The 21749-nt window shown below is 39.2% G+C and overlaps 1 protein-coding gene across 4 annotated transcripts in view; it reads left to right on the forward strand.

The window, feature by feature from the left end:
• The window catches only part of LOC127639841 (serine/threonine-protein kinase MARK1-like), a 77116-nt gene extending 55907 nt beyond the window's left edge, over nucleotides 1-21209 (forward strand). For 3 of the 4 annotated variants that reach the window (XM_052122120.1, XM_052122121.1, XM_052122123.1), the window contains 6 exons: nucleotides 1824-2005; nucleotides 2119-2216; nucleotides 5156-5320; nucleotides 7016-7273; nucleotides 18452-18496; nucleotides 19077-21209. In XM_052122120.1, coding sequence (XP_051978080.1) covers nucleotides 1824-2005; nucleotides 2119-2216; nucleotides 5156-5320; nucleotides 7016-7273; nucleotides 18452-18496; nucleotides 19077-19419 — 1091 coding nt within the window. In that variant the 3' untranslated portion in view covers nucleotides 19420-21209. The remainder of the gene's footprint in view (nucleotides 1-1823; nucleotides 2006-2118; nucleotides 2217-5155; nucleotides 5321-7015; nucleotides 7274-18451; nucleotides 18497-19076) is intronic. The other variant, XM_052122122.1, reaches the window with a different exon arrangement.
• Nucleotides 21210-21749: the final 540 nt, after the last annotated feature.

A 21749-nucleotide genomic window follows, 5' to 3' on the forward strand; every position in this document is an offset into this window, starting at 1 on the left:
GGGGAATGGGAAGTCATATTTCATTTTCATGCCTTAAATAATGGCCCTTACATTCTCTCTCTCACTCAGATCCTTTGTTCTCATCTTTCCTGTTTCTACATATCACCTCCACTTTTTTAGATAGGGTAGGCCGAGTGAATTTGTATCACTGTGAATAATTCCCTTTTCATGCAAGTAGGAACTGAGTCTGAGACTGAGACTTTAATAATTCCAACATTCATTGTGTTCCCACCAGCTGCTCTATTACCTGTTACTTTAAAATGTGTATTGCACTTAAATACTGGTATAATATTGATAATATAAAACATTTATTTATATAAACATCTCATTTAAATGTCTCTAAATATCTAAAGGAAATTGAAGAGGGTGCAACCCTGTTACTCAAAAAAATGGTAACAGGGTTGCACACTCATATTAGCAAATAATTAAAAAGTAATTAATTAATTTAAAAAAATGATTAGCAATTTTTATAAATGCTAATTTAGGAATTTAATGTCACTGTCAAGATCATTACTGTCACATTTATGAAATAAACAAAGAAAACATAAATTAATACCCATTTACACTGATTATGTTAGTATCAGGGTTGAGTGTTAAAATGGATAAAAGGCAACTAATGCTGAAAAGATGATGAGCATCCCATTAGCAAATGTCTTGATGATGTAATTTCCTGTGACCTATGGTTTTTCTATTTCCTTTATCACGCTAGATATGTTTCTGTAACAGGGTTTAGGGCAAAATATCTAAATGCAAAAGTGCTAATTACATAAATTGATTAAAATGTTATTGTTTTTTACACCAGACATAAAGACACTTATATTAACCACAATGTACAAAAAGCAAGATTTGCTTCAATTTGAATTACATTTTGAAAAAATATGTTTTTTTATCTATATTTGTATTTTGTTTTAAGACAACTTAATTATAAACAACAAATACATTTTTCAGTTTTCTTAGCATTTTGAAGATCTATTCTTTGAAAATGTATGGGTGGGACAGAAAATATCCTCCAATTTTGGAATGTATTAGCTGGCCTATAAACGAACCCAAATCTTTACGATCATTCACGTAGAGAAAATGTATGTCATGCCATTTTTTTTTTAAATAGTCTACAAAAGGAATCAAATCTACTCAAATACTCTGTAGTGCCCATTCACGCTGTTGTTTGATATGCTGCTTCACTCATGTGCCTTCTGCAGTGAAAGCCATTCACGCATCTGCCCAAAGTAAGATATGCCAGGGTTCCTGCAGATCCTTAAAAGTCTTAAAATGTCTTAAATTCAGATTTCTAAATTTTAAGGTCATAAAAAGTCTTAAATATCTTAAATGATACAAACAAGTCTTAATTATCATCATGTCTTTAAATGATTTAATTATCATTTAAAGACAATTTTTATGTGTTCAGGTCTTGAAAAAAGTCTTAAAACTTCTTAGCAACCTTGTATGCCTATCATCATTGTTTTGTCTGTATTCCACCCATTAACACTCTTTTATACACCCGCCTTTGCAGTAGTATCAGTGTCATCATAAATCACAATAACAGAGTGTACTTCTTTTTGGCTTTGAATGTAGAAAGAAGAAGAATTTCGCTGTGAGTGTGCTGGGGGCATTTAGTCTAAGCAGGTCACAAATTGGTCTAAATGATTAGCTAACTAATCGATTGTCTGAATCAAATTTATTTTTAAACTCTGTATCCAGTAATCCCAAAGCCTGGAAGGGTCATGGAAAGTCTTGGAAATGAATTTGTCTCAAAGGGTTGGAAACCCTGCTTTAGGTAAGAAAAGCATTAATGTAAAAATTGTGTCTTGTACATTTGATCTCAGTTGCGCCGTCGATTCCTCCTGCCGTATCTTACACAAAACGTGCTCAGGCCAACAGTGTGGAGGGAGAGAAGAAGGAAGAGTGGGATGTGTCCCGTAAGTTGCCCTCTTCCAGCTCTAAAGGTGACATGGCCGCTTCGCCGCTCGTTGCGCAGGAACGCAGGAAGCCCTCCACAGCTTCAGGGGTGAGAAGTCAATACATCATGTGCCACAGCTGCAGGACTGAATTGAGATATGACTAAATATAGACAGTGTGTGAACTAGTGTTGTTTATGTGTGTGTGCATTGGTATAAACAGAGTAGTTCTACTGGTGGCATGACGAGGAGAAATACATACGTATGTGAGAGCTCCAGTACAGACCGATACTCAGCAATACCCAACGGCAAAGACAGCAGGTGACCACACTCACAAACCTACAGGCCTATATACTCACTAAGTGTAGATTTTCAAAACAAAACTACAATATGCATCCCTCTAGACCCTTTTACACAGAGTATAAAAATAAGATATGAGCCTTCAAGTCAAGTCATTGAGCAGTTGAGATTGATGGTTTCTGCGTACAAGGAACATATAACAAGGTCAATGACACGATGCTCATTTTTAGGGCCCAAGCACTGAAAATGCAGAGACCCTATTGTTCTTCTAAGGATTATTATTATTATTAAATGTATTCCTCATTTTCAATGATGTCAAGATTACAATTAAAACAATAACTACACAATTTGTTTAAAAATGAACAAACAGACAACAACATAACACAGTTAAAAACAATTACATTCAAGAATGGAGTAGTTTGTTATCATGGATTTCAATTGACCTATAGGTAAGCTTTAATGTGTGTTGTAAAATGTTCCAAGAATGTGCACCACAAGTTTTCCCAAGTTTACTGTTTGTGTGTGGGAATTTGAGCAATAGCCAATCACTTGAATAAGTCAAGTAATGATTATGTATGTTTGGTAATGGGGGCTGATCACATTAATGTGGCTATTATGAGTCATGGTCATGGCACCACCAACTGGCAGCAGGAAGTATGGCACTTTTAACAGACTTTGAAATAGACCTCTTGTGTTTACATGAATTGCTTCAAAATTCTTTAGAATAATGTCAAGACACTGCTGATGTAAAATTGTAAAGGGATATTTGATATCTTAAATACTGTTGCCAGGGCAATGTATTAATTGTTATTATTCCTTTCTTCCTATATTTGGGTGTTTTTTAGGCACTTGGCATGCTTAAAATGTCATAAAATTTTGCACACATATATGAGTTGTTGGCCGTTAGGTCTGTGCACATGTTCACGCATGGGCATGTAGGGGGGCTCTGTAGTGCCCCCTTTAAAATGGTTGTGTAAGACGACCTCTCTAGCACCCCCATTTTCAGCTACAGTCACCAAAATTGGTACATATATAGTTCTCATCAAGCCGGACAACTTTTATAATTATAGTCATTAGGTCCACCCAACAGGAACTTGGCCATTTTGTATTTGTTATATATTGCAGTCTCTGAACTTTTAAATGCTCCTCCTGGGTTATTCATGAGACTGTCACCACATTTAGACAACATTATGCCAAGACATTGAATATGCTAAACTGGCGACACATTAAATTAATGCCGAAAAATGGGAAACAGGAAGTGTCGCATATCTTCTGTGTGCAAAGTGTTATATAGGTCGAAATTGAGATGTATATTTAGTCACATGGATTTGACTATTTTGGGTCACTGTCATATGTATGCCACCACCTAGCAGCAGGAAATGTGGCTCTTACAACAGACTTTAAAATAGTCCTCTTATATTTACTCAAATTTCTCAAAAATTGTTTAGAATAATGACAAATGCATGTGTCCATCTTGCACTGTTTTCTGAAAGCCACCAGGTGGAAATGGACCAGTTGTGCTTAGGCCCTTTATTGCTGCTTGGAGCTATATTTTTGTCTGGATCTATTAAGTTATTCAAATGCAATTCACACAAAACAATGACTTGAATAAATATCTTCTATGATGAACTTATTTAAAATTTCTTATTTTAAAGTCATTTTATATTTTTTGTGGGGGTTAATGTCAAAAGTATCATGTGGTGTAACCGTTCATTGATAGTAAAAAGTTTGAGTCTTACTGAAAGCTGAAGTTCATAAAAAAGAGATGTTATTTAACATATGTAACATACTGTATTTGACATTCTTTTGTTCACTAATGGAAAAAAATTACAAAGCTTTTTGGAAATTAATTTTGTATTGATGATTATGTGTACACTCACGTGTTAAATATGCAACTACAGTATTCTAATATCTAGTTCACTCCAAAATGAAAATTCTCTCATAATTTACTCACCCTCATGCCATTCCAGATGTGTATGACTTTCTTTCTTCTGCAGAACACAAATTAAGATTTTTAGAATATCTCAACTCTGTAGGTCCATACAATGCAAGTGAATGGTGACCAGAACTTTGAATGTCCAAAAGGACATAAAGGTAGCATAAAAGTAATCCATAATACTCCAGTTTTTAAATCATCCATATCTTCAGAAGAGATACAAATCAATATTTAAGTCCTTTTTAACTAGAAATTATCCTCCTTGCTTTGGAGCTGGCGATATGCATGAAGAATGCAAATCGCCAAAAACAAAAAAAAGGAAAGTGAAAGTGAATATGGATATTTATAGTAAATATTGATCTGTTTCTCACCCATAGCTATCATATTGCTTCAGAAGACATGGATTTAACCACTTAAGTAAATTAGATTACATTTATGCTGATTTAATGGAATTTTTGTAGCTTCAAAGATCCAGTCACCATTTACTTGCATTGTGAGGACCAACAGAGCTGAAATATTCTTCTAAAAATATAAATTTGTGTTCTGCAGTAGAAAGAAAGTAATTCACATCTGGAATGGTATGAGGGTAAGAGTAAATGATGAGAGAATTTTCATTTTACTAACACATTAAAGTATCAACGTTAGGCAGTATAACCAACTTGCATGTAGCCATTTTGATGCAATGTGACCACAAAACACCATAAAAAACAGGAGGATCCCTTTAGATCCTCATGACTGTATGTGACTTTTTTAAGAAATCTGATATTTTAACATTTTTGGAGAAAAGGAACATTTTGTTCTTGCCAATTGGAGTAACCTCAAGAAAACATACCTTGAGAAATACTGTACATTTGAAAACTTTTTTAAATGAATTTTGTTTGTGATTTGCATTGTTTTATTTATTCTCTTGGTGTAAACCAAGAAGACTGATGTCTTCTCTATTGTTTTTGCATTTTCTGTCTATATTGTGTAATTTATGTCTCATCTCTGTCAGTTTCTTACATTCTGTCTTTCTCTTGGTCAGTTTGACTGAGATGTCGGGATCTGCAAGCGGTTCATCCTCAGTGTCTCCAGGAGCGTCGTCCGCACTGGCGTCCACTCGACCACGTCAAGTCAAGTCCATGTCTGCCTCAGGACACCCCACCAAATCTCCACTACCGCCCATTGAAGACAACACTGAATACAAGGGGTGAAGAAACTGATCTCTATTTTTTGAAAGGGAACACTAATCAGGATGTTAAAATAAGTTTAATTCGATTCACAGGGAATCACAAGGAATTGAATGGCTCTTGTTCTGATTGTGATTCAGCTTAAAAGTTTGGTTTCCTTAACAATACTATTAATAGAAACAATCAGTCAGTAATTACACTGATCTCAGGATCCTATAGGATACAAAACATAAGTATTGACTTGTGGTTCAGCAAGTGAATCAAGAATCGCTTTGACAAATTCAGTCAGTGAGGGACTGGATTCCAATTTAGAATCAATTTAAACTGGTAACTCATGAGTTTGAGTTTGTGAGTCTTTATTTGTCAGCATCCAGTCTTTCTCTATTGACAGTTAGCTTACATGAGGGTGTCAACTTAAAGCTAAATTATATATTTATTTATTTAATTTTCATTCAAATTTGTATATCATACCAATTTCTGTAATTTTATCAGACTATATGGATTGTTTATAAGCAAGAAGAACCAATTAATACCTCAAAAAATAATACATGAAATGTGATTAAATAAAAAATATTACAAAAGAGTTACTGGATGGAAAGTGAAACTGAGGACATAGTAGAAACATATAGACTGTTTACCATTTAAAACAATATTCCCTTGAAAACATGTTGAAAATTTGATCAAGAAGAAGAAAAAAAAACCTAAAGAAATACTTTTTTATAATTATTATTATAATTTTACAAGTGCACTACATTTATTTATGCAACAAAAAAAAATCCATCAAATTCAATTAAGTCATCTTAAACTAAATATATTTTAAGTTTTATTAATTAAATTTTGTTATTAAATTAAAATAACACAATTCAATTTGATGTAATTTGTTTAACACTTTTTGTGTTAATACAAAAAATTGGCTATTTGAATGTACATAGTTCCCAGGGATATGACAAAAATTAAAACAATATGCTCAAACCAAAGTACCGTTGTGAAATTATTTAAATTCACCCCTTTGTTTACTTACATTACTTGTGATATTGTGAACAAAGAAAACAAACTTATATGATTTCCAGCTGCCATCCACAACAATCCATTTAGCAACTGAATTTATTATTATTATAAGGACTTTTCTGAGGACTCTTTTTAGTGGGATCATTCAATGAATCACTCAACAAATCCGTCTGAATCATCAACAGTGTTGGGTGTAATCTGATTACAAAGTAATTAGTTACAGCAATCAAATTACTTTTTGAAAAAAATGTAGAGAAATATAAGGAGCCCCCTAACGAGTCATTGTGAGGGAAAATTGAGTGTATGACTTACGTGTGACAATGGACAAGGAGGAAATAAAGTAATTAGTAATGTGATTACTTTTTCGGTGAAGCAATCTGTAAAGAAATTACAATTTTAGAGAAGAAATAAGTAATTTGTTGTGGATTGCTTACTTTAAGTAATGTACCAAACAATGATCCGGGTATCAGTCTGAATCTAAATAATAATAAAATAAATTTATTTGTATCCAGTAATTACGACTGAAAAAGTTATGGAAATGTATCGGGCAATAAGGGTCGTGGGAATGACCCATATATTCAAGAACTGTTAACGGAACCAAACGTGATGAAAATCATGCGGTTCCTTTGTCCAATTCTGAATAAGAACTGGTTCCTAGTCTTATTTTCTGTCTCTCTCTCCATCTGTCTGTCTCTGTCTGTGTGTAGCTCAAGCTCCAGGGCTCCATCCACATCTCCGTCAGCTCACAGTATCAGCAGTATGACGCCGGATCGAACCCGTTTTCCTCGCGGAACCTCCAGCCGCAGCACCTTTCACGGGGCGCAGTTCAGAGACCGCCGCAGCGCCACCTACAACGGCCCGCCCGCCTCGCCAACACTCTCCCATGACACGGGCGCGCTCGCTCAAGCCCGCAGAGGCACCTCCTCTGGATTTATAAGCAAGCTCACCTCCAAGTTTGTGCGGAGGTCAGTCTGTAGATCTATCATGTAAAATCACCTCTCTGCACGGCCGCCCATGTGTGCCGTTTGTACTGAGGATTGTATGGAAGTCCTTTAAGGTCACAAATCAACTTAATGGCTGAGCAGATCTGCACTGCAGTAAAAGGTCAAACCGTTAACAAAAGTCCAAACAAGTAATAACATAATTGTAATTACATAAATTGTAATAACAAACATGTAATAATATAATTTATGTCAGTTTACAGGCCGAACAAATGACTCGTATGAACTGGTTCTTTTGAATCTACAGTGCGAAACATACAGCATGACCAGTGTATTCCGAATCCCGATCAAAATACTTTTATGAGCCGGTTCTTTTGCCGTGTCCTACTCAAAATGAGCCAAGACCTGTTATGTGTAGAGAATAATTACTGAAGGGTTGTTGATATGAAAATGTGTAGTTAATTGTGTATATTTTATGAATTACTAATATATCTTCATCTTTTGCAAGAATCTGTTCTGTTTCAAAAGTCATCTCATAATTTTGTAACAGACTGCTAAAAGGGCAGTAAATCCAATAAGAACTGCATTTCTTATTTCCTAATATTTCCTCCTCAGAAGTACTTCAGTAAAGATTTTGTGGTGACATACAGTATGGGGCATTGGGGGGGCTACCCAGTGTATCACTACAGTAATTGAAACCAAGCAACCAACAAAGCGTCTTGTGATGGTCATGGCTGGTTAGGACAAAAACCTTGACTAATATGAAAGAAATTGCTTTTATTGCTTGTTTCTTTATCACAATGGCATCACGCTTGGTTAGGACAGTGTAAAGCAGTGGTGGGTAACTATTTTTGTACAGGGGCCACATTGGGCTCTAAGTAGTGCATATGGGGCCACATTGTACTCATTTTATGAAACAATGTTCCGCATTGATTTGGTTCTTGGTATCTTTTAATCCCAGAAATAGTTGTGTACTCCAAAAAAGTGTATATTTGATTATTCTGCAATTGCCTAAAGTATTGTATTGCTCTATAAAGGTACGAGCAATACCAAATGATGCCAAGATCTATGTTTATATTTTGTTCAATTTCATCACTAGCACCAAACAGCGCATGCAGCCTCAAGAATGGACACGGAGTGGACGTATAACACTTTTCCTTGAGCAGAAGACTATCGTACTAGAGACATTTAGATACATTTCTAATTGAGGGGTTTCTCTTATCTGACAACACCTGAGCACGTTAATCTCTTGTGGAGACGCGTTTGGTCCCAATGCAAGACAACTGAAATTGACCAAAAAAAACGGCCACGGGCCAGATTAAACCATGTGGAGGGCCTGATCCGGCCCACGAGCCTTTCATTACCCATGTCTGGTGTACTGTAAAAGTGTTTACAGTTGACCATGACCGTAAGAAATCTATATTTAACACCTAGATCTCACACTGCAGTGTGTGTATGTGTGAGAGAGAGTGCCAGGTGGCCTTACACACACACCGTGCTGAGTATGCAGTGTCTGTGAGTGTGCTGCAGTCAGTGAAGGACACAGTAAAGTGAGCTTGATCTTTTCCAGCTAGCAGACTGTGTGTCTCATTGATTAGCATCACTCTCATACCTGCCCACTACTGTCTTAAAACACAACTTAAAGTTCTTGTAACAACAATCTGGGTTTTTAGTAACTTAATGTCAATGAACAGCATTTGTGGCATGCTGTTAGTTACCACAGAAAATAATTGGGAATAATCCCTCAGTTTAAATACTTTTACAGGAAACACTTTTACAGTAATCACCTTTACTATAAACAACTTTATAACACTTACATAATTACTGAGTACAAATGTGTCTTAAGCTGTGAAGTTCACATCATCCTTTTGTGGTAGGACGACCTTTCTAGGAACTTCTTATGTGTTACCAAAGTAGCTTCCTGTGAGTGGAATTTGTAACTAGATTTATTTTTCTAGCTGGTCATGACACGAGTTGAAAGATTGGATGTAACTTAACACAGACAGGATTGATAAATAATAGAGGTGCACAATATATTGGCGGCCAATATATATTTAGCAAATAACTGGGAAAATCTAAATATCATTATCGCACCGATAGTGGAATTATTTCCAATATTTTCACAGATAATGTGTTATGGTTTATTTGCTTGTGCCAGAAAACTCTCAGACTGCTTGTGCCTTTTCTCCTTCAGACAGGCAGTCTCAGGCATCAGTGTACGTGTACAAACTAGGGCTCTCAACTGGCCTGAGAGACTAAATTCAAATGTTTACCATAACTATTGCCAACATTCTAATTAAATTAAAATTTTAAATTCAGCAGGTTTTTATATCAACATTGTTTCCGTAGGCCACAAGAGGGCACGTTGAATACATGTAAACCATACAGCACCATGTTCAATTATTGCAAAGAACATTCCATGCTGTTAAAAAAAGAACATAGAATTTAAAATAAATAAGTAAATATGTTTTTAGATGCAGTTAAAAAGAACTTAATCAACCTTTAAAACGCATCTCGAGACACCTACTTTCTGTAGGTGTTGTGCTGCATCTAGCCTTTTCAATTCAAATGAACAGTTTTAGCATTCTAATATGCGTTTTTCTTAAATTCAATGTATATTCAATTTTATTTGACAGCACTAGTACACACACATACTTGGTGTGGCACCAGGAAAAATAGTGTTTAAAACTAAGCTAGTATGACATGTCGCTCTGTCAATCTCTGATGATTATTTCAAGATCTCGGCACTGTTTCATTGTTTTGGGATTTGTTTTATTTGGGATCATCTGCTGTGAATAACGATATTCCATTTCCCATATACTGTGTGTGTTTCATGAAGTCATAAGCGAAAAGTGACAAAAACATAAAAAATTGCTAAATATTGTTGCTTACAGCAGATGATCCCATTTAAAATGTGTCCTCACAGAGCAACTTGAAGTGTTAACTAATAGTTTTTGAGCGAAACTAATGTGCTTGTTGTATAGAACGGTCAAAGATGAGCCCTGAAATGAGCGTCTGTGAATGATACGGAGTACATGCATGTATACACATTATTAAATCAGCATACATCTGTAATATTGTCACACTTCTGATTCACATTGCATCCACCAAACTTTCAATAGAAGCAGTAAAGAGTTGCTCAGATTGTGAAGTCTGGATTCCAAACTTGGAAACAACACCTTTTTTTTTCAATTGATAATTTTTGTAATTAATTAGCCGGCAACTCCAGTTTAATGTGTTAAAACTCAAAAAGATATTTTGTTGGCTGCAATGAGCTTTGAATTAATGTTATCTGTATCATATCAGCCACAATAAGCAGTGCTGTCAAAATAAGAGTTGTGAATTATCGGTTAATTATTAGGTATTGGTCATACCCAGTGAGCTGTGAATTATCGGTTATTATTGGTTTTGGCCACAATAAGCTGTAAATTATCGGTTATTTGTATCTGCATCAGCCACAATAAGCAGTGAATTATTGGACATTGTTCACAATGAGCTGTGAATTATCTGTTATCTGTATCGGTATCAGCCACAATAAGCAGTGAATTATTGGACATTGTTCACAATGAGCTTTGAATTATCGGTATCAGCCACAATAAGCAGTGAATTATTGGACATTGTTCACAATGAGCTGTGAATTATCGGTTATCTGTATCGGTATCAGCCACAATAAGCAGTGAATTATTGGACATTGTTCACAATGAGCTGTGAATTATCTGTTATCTGTATCGGTATCAGCCACAATAAGCAGTGAATTATTGGACATTGTTCACAATGAGCTTTGAATTATCGGTATCAGCCACAATAAGCAGTGAATTATTGGACATTGTTCACAATGAGCTGTGAATTATTGGTTATCTGTATCAGTATCAGCCACAATAAGCAGTGAATTATTGGACATTGTTCACAATGAGCTGTGAATTATCGGTTATCTGTATCGGTGTCAGCCACAATAAGCAGTGAATTATTGGACATTGTTCACAATGAGCTTTGAATTATCGGTATCAGCCACAATAAGCAGTGAATTATTGGACATTGTTCACAATGAGCTTTGAATTATCGGTATCAGCCACAATAAGCAGTGAATTATTGGACATTGTTCACAATGAGCTTTGAATTATCGGTATCAGCCACAATAAGCAGTGAATTATTGGACATTGTTCACAATGAGCTTTGAATTATCGGTATCAGCCACAATAAGCAGTGAATTATTGGACATTGTTCACAATGAGCTGTGAATTATCGGTTATCTGTATCGGTATCAGCCACAACAAGCAGTGAATTATTGGACATTGTTCACAATGAGCTGTGAATTATCGGTTATCTGTATCGGTATCAGCCACAATAAGCAGTGAATTATTGGACATTGTTCACAATGAGCTGTGAATTATCGGTTATCTGTATCGGTATCAGCCACAATAAGCAGTGAATTATTGGATATTGTTCACAATGAGCTTTGAATTATCAGTTATCTGTATCGGCATCAGCCACGATAAGATGTGAATTATTGGATATTGGTCACAGTGAGCTGTGAATTATCAGTTATTATTGGTGTTGGCCACAATAAACTGTAAATTATCAGTTATATGTATCGGCATCAGCCACAATAAGGTGTAAATTAATGGACATTGGTCACAATAAGCTGTGAATTATCGATTATTATTGTATCAGTCACAATGAGCTGTGAAATATCAGTTATCACTGCATCCCTGGCACTTACACTAGTCTCATGTTAACACTTATAAGACATGTTTGTGTTACAGTTATCATTTTAATATGGGGTAAATTTCCTATTCTTTTTTTACACACTGTCGGATAAGTCAACAAAAAAAGTATGTAAACCCATTTTTATGTGAACTGTTGCATTCAGTTAAATGCATTAATATACATAAGAAAGGTTTTGTTAATTATTTACACAGACACTTGTTCTGCTCATCGCTTTTGAATGAGGCTCAATATGGATAAATGACACTTCCGTAGTACATGAATGTGGTTGATGATTTTCTCTGTAAACATCAACAGAGAGTTTTAGATGTCTTTGGGCATTGGATCAGGACCATGTTCATCCAGATTTTGAGCATATTCTTTGTTTGTGTTGTAGAACTCTGTCTGTCAGAGCATCAGGTTAGGAGAATAGTTTGACCCTTTCCCCCTCAGATTTCCATATAAAAATGTGTCTCCTCACACACAGAGTTCTCAGAGATTGACTTGTCAAGGGCCCCTGTGTGTATTAAACAAATGATGTCACCGTCACTGTACGTCTGTCACCTCTGTAAATGCTTGCACGGTCTGCAGACTGATGCAGACTCTTGATGATATGATCACTTTCTCTAGGTGTAGTCAGAGTTGACCTGTTATTTAAAACTGAATGACTCCAAGTGTAGTTGTGTTGACTGTGTGAATGCTGATGGACTGTAGTGGTCCTGCACCCGTACCCTTCATTCATCTTTCAAGTCAAACGAAAGTTTCCCTGTTCCCACCTTTGTCTATCAAAATCACATTAAAGAGGGAGGCAATGCAAATTTGTTCACTTCTTTAATACAGGAAGAATGTCAAGCATAATTATTGGGGCTGCCAAAGTTACGGTCATATTAACTTTTGAGAAATTAAATATGTTTTATGTTGTTAACTTTATTTAACATATTTAAACAATTTGGCAAAAAAGGTAACACAGGTAAAGCATGTCCTTAGGCACATCTCAAAGCAGGCCACCCACTTAACGGTGGTAAAATCACTTTAACTTACAACCTTGAATGGCTTGTTGCTTTTATACAATGATGGCAACCGCAATATGACAAAAACACCAATCTTCAATGAACAGTTACATTTATTAATAATAATAATCTGAAATATACCTGCAAGCAGCAATAACCTGGCCAAGCATGAACTGCAACAATGGCAATATTATTTGATTGCCTAAAATGATACCCAGCTATGGTATAATCAATGTGGATTAAAAGCCAGTAGAATGACTGTGGACTAGTGCTGTAGATTTAACAAGTTGCAATTGATTATATAAAAAATAAAGCGTTATGAAAATTAATCAATTAATCATGTCCCCGAATTGCAATATTTAAATAAAGTTACCATCGGAACAATTCAGGCTTAAAGTAACTCCTGTTTTCAGCAGGGGGCAGTAAACTCCAGCTGTATTGGCAATGCGCAGCTGTACAGAGATCAAGCGGCACTCATGTTTGCTTTACTCTTGCCACAATAATGTAATGCATTTAATTTGTCTAAATTAATTATGTAAAAAATACATTATAATTATTTAAATATAATTATGTATAATTGTTTGATAATTATATATTGAAATATTGTTATTTGGGGGCCCTTCTTGGCAAATATTTATATATGCTATTAATTTAGATTAATTTGATTAATGTATTATGTAATTCATTCGATTAAAAATTAGAATCGACTGACAGCCCTGCTTAAAATGTAAATAAGACTGCTTATAAATTTTAAACAATTGGTGGAGCTATCACCAAATGTTAGGGTAAACCCTTAAGGCATGATGACTATGATATATACCAAGTTTTGTTTCAATACACCAAAGCATTGACAAGATATACAGTAGATTTGCAACCTTTTTGGCGTGCTCGCTGTCAAATTCGCTGAAGCATTATATGAGAACGGTTTGAACTATCTTAAAGCTTTTGATAGCTTTTTGTCCTGATTGTACATAGATGATACCTGACAAATATTGTGCCATTCAAATATACAACCAAGCAAAATGTTTTCAAAATGGAGAAAAATCTTGTTTTCGAGGCCTTGTGGTTAAAAAGGTCTTTCCATAAACAAATGCAAATTTGAACTCTTGGTGGCGCTAGAGGGTTAGAGACAGAGACCCCAATTTTGTCATGGTATAAGTTCAGACTGTCCTCTGTAAGTGTGCACAATTTGATAACTTTTCTCCAAACTGTTCCATGGACCACCATAGACTTTAGTGGGGGAAGAAGAAAATGAAAATACCTTCGATGCTTGGTCGCAAATAAACAATTATTTTGCCAATGGTCGCAAATAAACAATTCTTTTGCCAAGTAATATAGTGCAATTTACTAACTGTAAGCTAGATTCGGTTGCAAAGCAATGTAACAACTTGGCGCATAAATATAGTATGTATAGGGCTGTTTATTGGCATTTTACAACTTCAAACACAGCTTATCCAATCAAAATATAGTCAGAACTATTCCATTTCTGTTACCAAAAATATTTCCAAAATGCATTAACGAATAGAAGTTTTTAAAAGTTTATAAAGTCAAATTTCAGGAAATAAAGGTTTTTTTGATCGTGTAAACGACAAAAACGTCTAGGTTGCATATGTAACCTCCGTTCCCTGATGGAGGGAACGAGACGTTATGTCGAAGAAGCAACACTAGGCATCTCTGTTGAGCACCGAATATGCCTCGGATCTATGAAAAAAGGCCAATGAGAATTAGGTAGACAGTATTTGCATACCCCGCCCCCGGACATATGGGTATAAAAGCGGAGAAATACGTGGAGTTCATTCAGGAGTTTTCTGAGGAGCCAGAAATGGTCCGGTCATCACAGTGTCTCGGCTCAGCGACGTAGCCGGGAGGACACAACATCAGGGAACGGAGGTTACATACCTAGATGTTCCCCGTCTGTCGCTCACTTCGAAGTTGTGTTGAAGAAGGGACACTGGGGGTCCAATTTAAATCACGCCATGTGCTGAGCTGTGTACGTGTACTGCTGACAAAAGAGCGGGAGAGAGAAATACATCACATGGGCCCCTCAGGTCACATGTGGAAAAATGGCACGGTGGTAGATCCAACCTCAAGGAGGGGGGAGTTGCTACAGCACGGCGACCGGGGGGCAGCTGGAACTGCCTAAGGGAGATGCAGGTCTACTCGTAAGGGGACCGTACCACGGAAAATACACATAGGAGGAGTCCACGCAGGAGTCCCGACCTGTGGAGCACCTATTCCAGTACAGGGTAGATTAGAGTGCCCGCAGTGGATTGGGTCGGCGAATTCCTCTCCTGAATTGTGGACCCACAGGGCTAGGGAGGAGTCCGTATATTCGGAGTCATCCGAATATACGGAATCTCCTGGGAGAGAAAGCGCACAGTTTTACCTCTGCCGAGGGAAAGGGCGCTAGGTGCAAGCGATCCACCCGGCCAGACCGTCAGCTAGTTACCGAGTTCTACCGGCTCGGACCTGAGAAAACACGGGACGATACTGACTGAACCCTGAAATTGTAAAATCTCGCAAAGGTATTAGATGTTTCCCAACCCACTGCTCCACATATGTATGCCAGGGAGGTGCCTCTGGCCAGTGCCCACGAGGACGCAACACTCCTTGTTGAGTTTCCTCCCGGGGTAGCGCTTGCAGGTTCACTACCTGGTCTCTAAAGGGCGTGGTAGGAACCTTGGGCACGTAGCCCGGTCGCGGTCTTAGGATCACATGTGTGTCTGCCGGACCGAACTCCAGGCAAGTGTCGCTGACAGAGAACACTTGCAGGGCCCTGATCCTCTTGATGGAGGCGAGTGCAATCAGCAGGGCAGTCTTTAGAGAGAGGGCCCTGAGTTAAACTGATTCTAGCGGCTCGAAGGGGGGTCTCTGAAGGACCGTGAGGACCACTGAGAGATCCCAGGAGGGGAACAGGCTTGGCCGGGAAGGATTTAACCTCCGGGCGCCTCTTAGGAACCTGCTGATTAAGTCGTGCTTGCCCAAAGACTTGCTGTCTACTGCGTCGTGGTGGGCCGCGATAGCAGCAACATACACCTTCAAGGTGGAAGGGGACAGCCTCCCCTCCAGCCTCTCCTGCAGGAATAAGAGCACTGACCTCACTGCGCACCTCTGTGGGTCTTCAGCCCGGGAAGAACACCAATTCCCGAACAAGCGCCACTTCACGGCGTAAGGTTGCCTGGTAGAGAGGGGCTCTGGCTTGGCAGATCGTGTCTACGACGACAGGTGGTAGACCAGCTAAATCTTCCACGTCCTGTCCAGGGGCCAGACGTGGAGGTTCCAGAGGTCTGGGTGCGGGTGCCAGAGTGTGCCCCGTCCCTGAAAAAGAAGGTCTTTCCTCAGGGGAATTCGCCAGGGAGGGGCTGTCGCGAGGAGTACGAGGTCCGAGAAACAGGCCCGGGTGGGCCAGTAGGGAGCCACAAGGCTGACCTGTTCCTCGTCCTCCCTGACCTTGCACAGCACCTGTGCAAGAAGGCTCACTGGGGGAAATGCGAACTTGTGCAGCCCTGAGGGCCAGCGCATCTGCCCCGAGGGGAGCCTCTGTTCGGGCATACCAGAGCGGGCAGTGGGAGGTCTCTCTCAGGTCTACCTGGGCCTTGCCGAATCGTTCCCAAATCAGCTGGACCGACTGGGGTGAAGCCTCCACTCCACCGGGCCAGCGTTGTCATGATAGCACGTCCGCTACCGCATTGAGGTCGCCGGGGACTTGAGTCGCTGCTGGCTCCAAAGGATGGACGACGGGCGAGTCGTGACATGTGGCGGGAGCGTACGCCACCTTGGCGATTTATATATGCTACCGCGGTGGTGCTGTCTGACCTGACTAGGACATGTTTGTCTTGAACTAACGGCAGAAACTTCCGCAGGGCAAAGAAAACAGTCAGCAACAATTGATGTTCCAGCGCATGTTCCAACGGCCCGCGGACGAAAACTCGCAAGTCCAAAATCGGTCGTAAGCCGCCGCCTTTCGTGGGTACGATGAAGTAAGGGCTGTAGAAACCCTTCTTCATCTCAGTTGGAGGGACAGGCTCTATCGTGTCTTTGAGTAAAAGAGTAGCGATTTCCACGTGCAGGGATTTGGCATGTTCGCCATGTATTACATGTGGGAACAGTCGTGGGGCTGGGTTGAGGTGGAGCAGGGCGTCTCTTCGCCGAAGGAGGATGCCCTCGGCGAGCAGACGGTGCATGGCCCATGGCGACAGGTTTGCGGCGGGGCAGGATATGTGAGATGGCCTCCGTCTGTTTCTTCACCACGGAGAACTGCTGGGTAAAGTCCTCGACAGTGTTGCCGAAGAGGCTGAACTGGGAGACAGGGGCGTTGAGGAAGCGCACTTTGTCGGTCTCACGCATCTCGACCAAGTTCAGCTACAGATGACATTCCTGGACCACGAGTGTGGCCATCGCCTGCCCTGAGTGACTGTGCTGTGACCTTCGTGGCTCTGAGATTGAGGTTGGTCGCTGAGCGCAGTTCCTGCAGCATGTCGGGATCAGGGCTACCCCCCCAGCAGATCTTTCAGTACCTTGGCCTGGTGGACTTGCAGGAGTGCCATGGCATGCAGGGCGGAAGCAGCCTGTCCAGTGGCGCTGTAGGGTGGTCCGAGGGGGCGTTCCCGGCAAAGCTGCACCCGCTGTCGTCCCCAGATCGCCTCCATCGTCAGCCGCATTGTCCTCAATCCCGTTGGAAGAAGGAGCAATGCGGGGGGCGGCTGGAGTGGCATGCTTTCTATTGAAAGCGAGCCGCTACCGCAACGTTGCCATGGTCATGCTCTCGCAGTGAGAACATCAACCATCCACAAACGCTGCCTCGGTGTGATCGCAACCCAGACGGGAGTTTGTGCAAGGCCCGGTTGTAGCGGAGTGCACTCTACCACATCCTGGAACTACACAGGGCGTCTTTATAAAGACGCGTCCTGAAAAGGACATTCAAAGCCAACTGTGTATTTGCTCTTTTAGAGGAAAATTCTCTTTCAGAGAAAATCACTCTGCATAAATAAACTGTTTTAGTTTTGCGCTGTTGAAGCGCCCAGGGGCAAACTGCACTGCCGTGCAGAGAAGGAGAAAGCCACTGAAGTGCGCTGTAGATCCATCAGCAGGCAAGCGTCAGAGGAACAGGAACGGGTGTGTAACTCGCAGCTGACTGCATACACGACCATCGGCTCCGAAGAAAATTTCTGAATGAACTCAACGTATTTCTCCACATTTATACCTGTATGTCCAGGGCGGGGTATGCAAATACTGTCTGCCTAATTCTCATTGGCCTTTTTTCATAGATCAGAGGCATATTCGGCGCTCAAGAGAGACCCCTAGTGTCGCTTCTTCGACACAACGTCGAAGTGAGCATGAGATTAATCCTGATTATTTGGAACCACTGACAGCCCTAGTAATTATATACTTTGCACATTTTCTTTTTGGTAATGCTGAGTTGTATTTAGCTGTGGTTTAAGTGTTTGTTTGATTTTGTTTCTGAATATGAACTCTGATATTTTCCAAGGTTACCCAGTGAAGGAGAGGCCCGTGGTCGGGCGTACAGCTTGAGGTGAGGTTTAAGTAGATCCTCTGTGATTTGTTTAGTTTGTCTTATGTCAAATTGTTGCTTTGGAGTGATTTGTTACCCCTGCCACCCAGTCGAGTCATGTGTTGTTTAAAATGATTCAGATGACAACTGTACAGTATATGACTGCAGTGAAGTCTATATGTGTGTGATGTCATTTTTATCATTGTTTAATATTCTGTAGACTGTTTTTGCATGCTTTTAAGTGAGAGCTGTGTTTTTATAACCAGATCTGCTCTTTCTGTCCTCCTAATTGGAATGTAACATCTCCAAACATCAAAGGGTTTGGTATCAGAGATTTAGCCTTGCATAGCCAAGTCTTTGAATATCAGCATAAAGTCTGGTCCACATTGCAGCTCATTCTGGACTGCGAACTTAGACATGAAGAGATCATCTGAACGACATGTAAAGTGATCAACAGATTTTGTTTTTACTTGTTGTTAAGGGGGAATTGGTACTCCTTCCAAGCGGTTATACAAAAACAACAGCAGAAAATGTATGTATACTATTAGAATCAGATGTTAAAATCAATCTGATGTTTTGACGTTGTTGTGTTTGTTGTCAGGAGCGGATCTGGTGAACCGAGGGAAGAGGGTCGCGACTCTAAGCCAAGATCGCTTCGTTTCACGTGGAGTATGAAAACTACCTCGTCCATGGAGCCCGGTGACATGATGAGAGAAATCCGCAAGGTGCTGGACGCCAACAACTGCGACTATGAGCAGCGTGAGCGATTCCTGCTGTTCTGTGTTCACGGCGACGCCCGTCAGGATAGCCTCGTCCAATGGGAGATGGAGGTGTGCAAACTGCCCCGCCTCTCGCTCAACGGTGTACGCTTCAAACGCATCTCGGGGACGTCCATCGCATTCAAAAACATTGCTTCGAAAATTGCCAACGAGCTCAAGCTATAAGCAAAATATTTGAAACGAGATCCTAAACTATAGGGAACAAGTTCACCGGGAAGTTCACCATTCTATGTTACTGCTTATATAAGCTACTGCTGTAATGTTTTGTGGAGGAAAAAATAACAAATGCTAAAGATGAAACAAGATAAAACGGCCTCGCCCAGCCTTCATGACCTCTTGCATATACGCCTGGTTTAAACGACCATCTTGCAATAATAGCTAACTCTTTCAGGGTCGGCAGGACAAAGTTGAATGAAATTTCGACTTCAAACCGACTTTTTCCACATGTACATTTCAAATATGGAATGTTTTTTTGTTGTATTAAACTGATCATAGAGTTGTATAATAAAAGACTTTACAGCCTACACATGTGGAGGTGTTGTATAGTCACTTTTGAGCTGTGTACAGAACAAATTATGTTAAATGTGTCATACTGTAATTTTTTAGTTTTAATTTGTTTAGTTTCTTCCCATATTTTTTTAGATTGTTTTGCAGAAACTGTTTTAACTGTTCTTTTGTAACCCCACAATCGCCTCTTGTTTTAAAGGGACAGTTCACCCAAAAATTTTAATCTGACCGAAATGTACATTTTTCACTTATAATCCCCAAATTCTTTGACCAGCCTCCAAAAGTGGAACACAAATATCATTGAAGGCAAAGTGGCATTGGTTCTCGTGTGTGTGTAGTAATGTAATGTGAAGTGGACACAAATGTGGGCTAGATGCAAGCTTTGGCAAAAAACAATGACTTCAATTTCAGTCTGTTCCTCAAATGAAGCTACAGTGTCACTTAAAATGACAAATCTTAGAAAAAAATAACATCATAGATTAGAAACGGCCTAGTAAATATTGACAGAATTTTCCTTTTTGGTTTATTGCTTTTTTTTTTCAGAGTGAGAATTAGAACATAACATTGAAGAATTAAGTGTTTTGTAACACAGGCAGTGTATATTCCAAAGTCAGATGGTCTGGATGGTCAAATCAGATTGTTGGATTGTAGGCATTAGTTCAAGAGGATCTGGATTATCGGTCATTCCATACTACAGACTACACACTTAGACTAACATTATTATAGGTGATGTTTCATGCTGTAATTTGGAGCAAGAATGGATCAGTTCAGAGCCGTACTTTCCTTTCAAATCGATAATCGGCTTGAACTGCAAGTCTAAGAAATGTATTTATTTAGCCATGTTATGCCTTTAACTTGTTTTATTAACTGTAGAAGGTCACCCAGAGAATGCATGACTTTATTTGTTGTTGTTCAAATGTAACTTGTTTTGTAATTAGTGGTTATGATGATGATGATGATGGATTAAGACCACTCAAACTGGGACATTTCTACTTGTCCTTTTGTACTGAGGTTAAATGTGCAATGCTGTCTATGTTGTATTACTGTAATGCTGATAAAAGAGGTCGCAACTGCACACTTTTAAGGGAAGACGAGTTTCCTTGGTTGAAGAGAAAGAATTGTGGCAAAAAAAATGTAAGGGCAAAGCTGTGACAAATACATAGAGGCGTCGAATGCTGACTGTGATGTTCCATTTTTTGACTACATTTCTAGGACAGATTTCTTTTTGATTTTATTTTATTTAAGGCTGTACAGATAAAACTGTTCAGTTGGAAAGCAAAAGATGGCGGAGGTTCTCCAAAAAATGCAATTGACTCTTCAACACATTTCATCCTTTACACCCTTCCCGTTTATTCCCTTGACATAGTACTGTACATTTCTGCAGTAAAATCCCTTGGGTCACTGTGGTTCAGTCCCACTGGAGCACATTAAAGCTTACTTGAAATGAGTCTTTTATCTATGTTTTGTGTCCTTTTTTTTTATTATATTAAATATTGAATCGTAATATTTAGTCCTTTTTCTTTTTTCTTTATTTATTTATTTATTTTCTTCAATACATTTACATTACATTTTGTTTGTAGTAACTGGTGGTACATATTACTGGCTGTAATATAAGCATGTAAATTCAAATGCAACAAAAATGCCAAAATTTGTTGAAGCTTTGTGGGTGAATCTCACAAAAAATATCAAGAGCATCGATGTCTGGCTTCGTCAGTCAGAGATCACTAAAGATAATGTTGAGGAGGTGTGTGAACTTGCAAAAATGATGTCAGACACTGTAATATGCTCTGGCCCCCTCCCTGCTTGTCATGGTGACAAGGTTTATAGTAGATTAGTGTCACTGAATGGCTGGATGTCTGAGTGGTGTCCGGAGAAGAGCAAAGGATTTAAAGACAATTGGAAGAGTTTTTGGGGTAGACCTACTAAAGAGAAACGGTCTCAATCCCTCCAGGGAAGGTGCTGCTCTCCTCTCTAGTAATTTGGCCAAT

Source organism: Xyrauchen texanus, chromosome 48 (assembly GCF_025860055.1).
Source record: "Xyrauchen texanus isolate HMW12.3.18 chromosome 48, RBS_HiC_50CHRs, whole genome shotgun sequence".
In the NCBI taxonomy this organism is placed as follows: Eukaryota; Metazoa; Chordata; class Actinopteri; order Cypriniformes; family Catostomidae; genus Xyrauchen; species Xyrauchen texanus.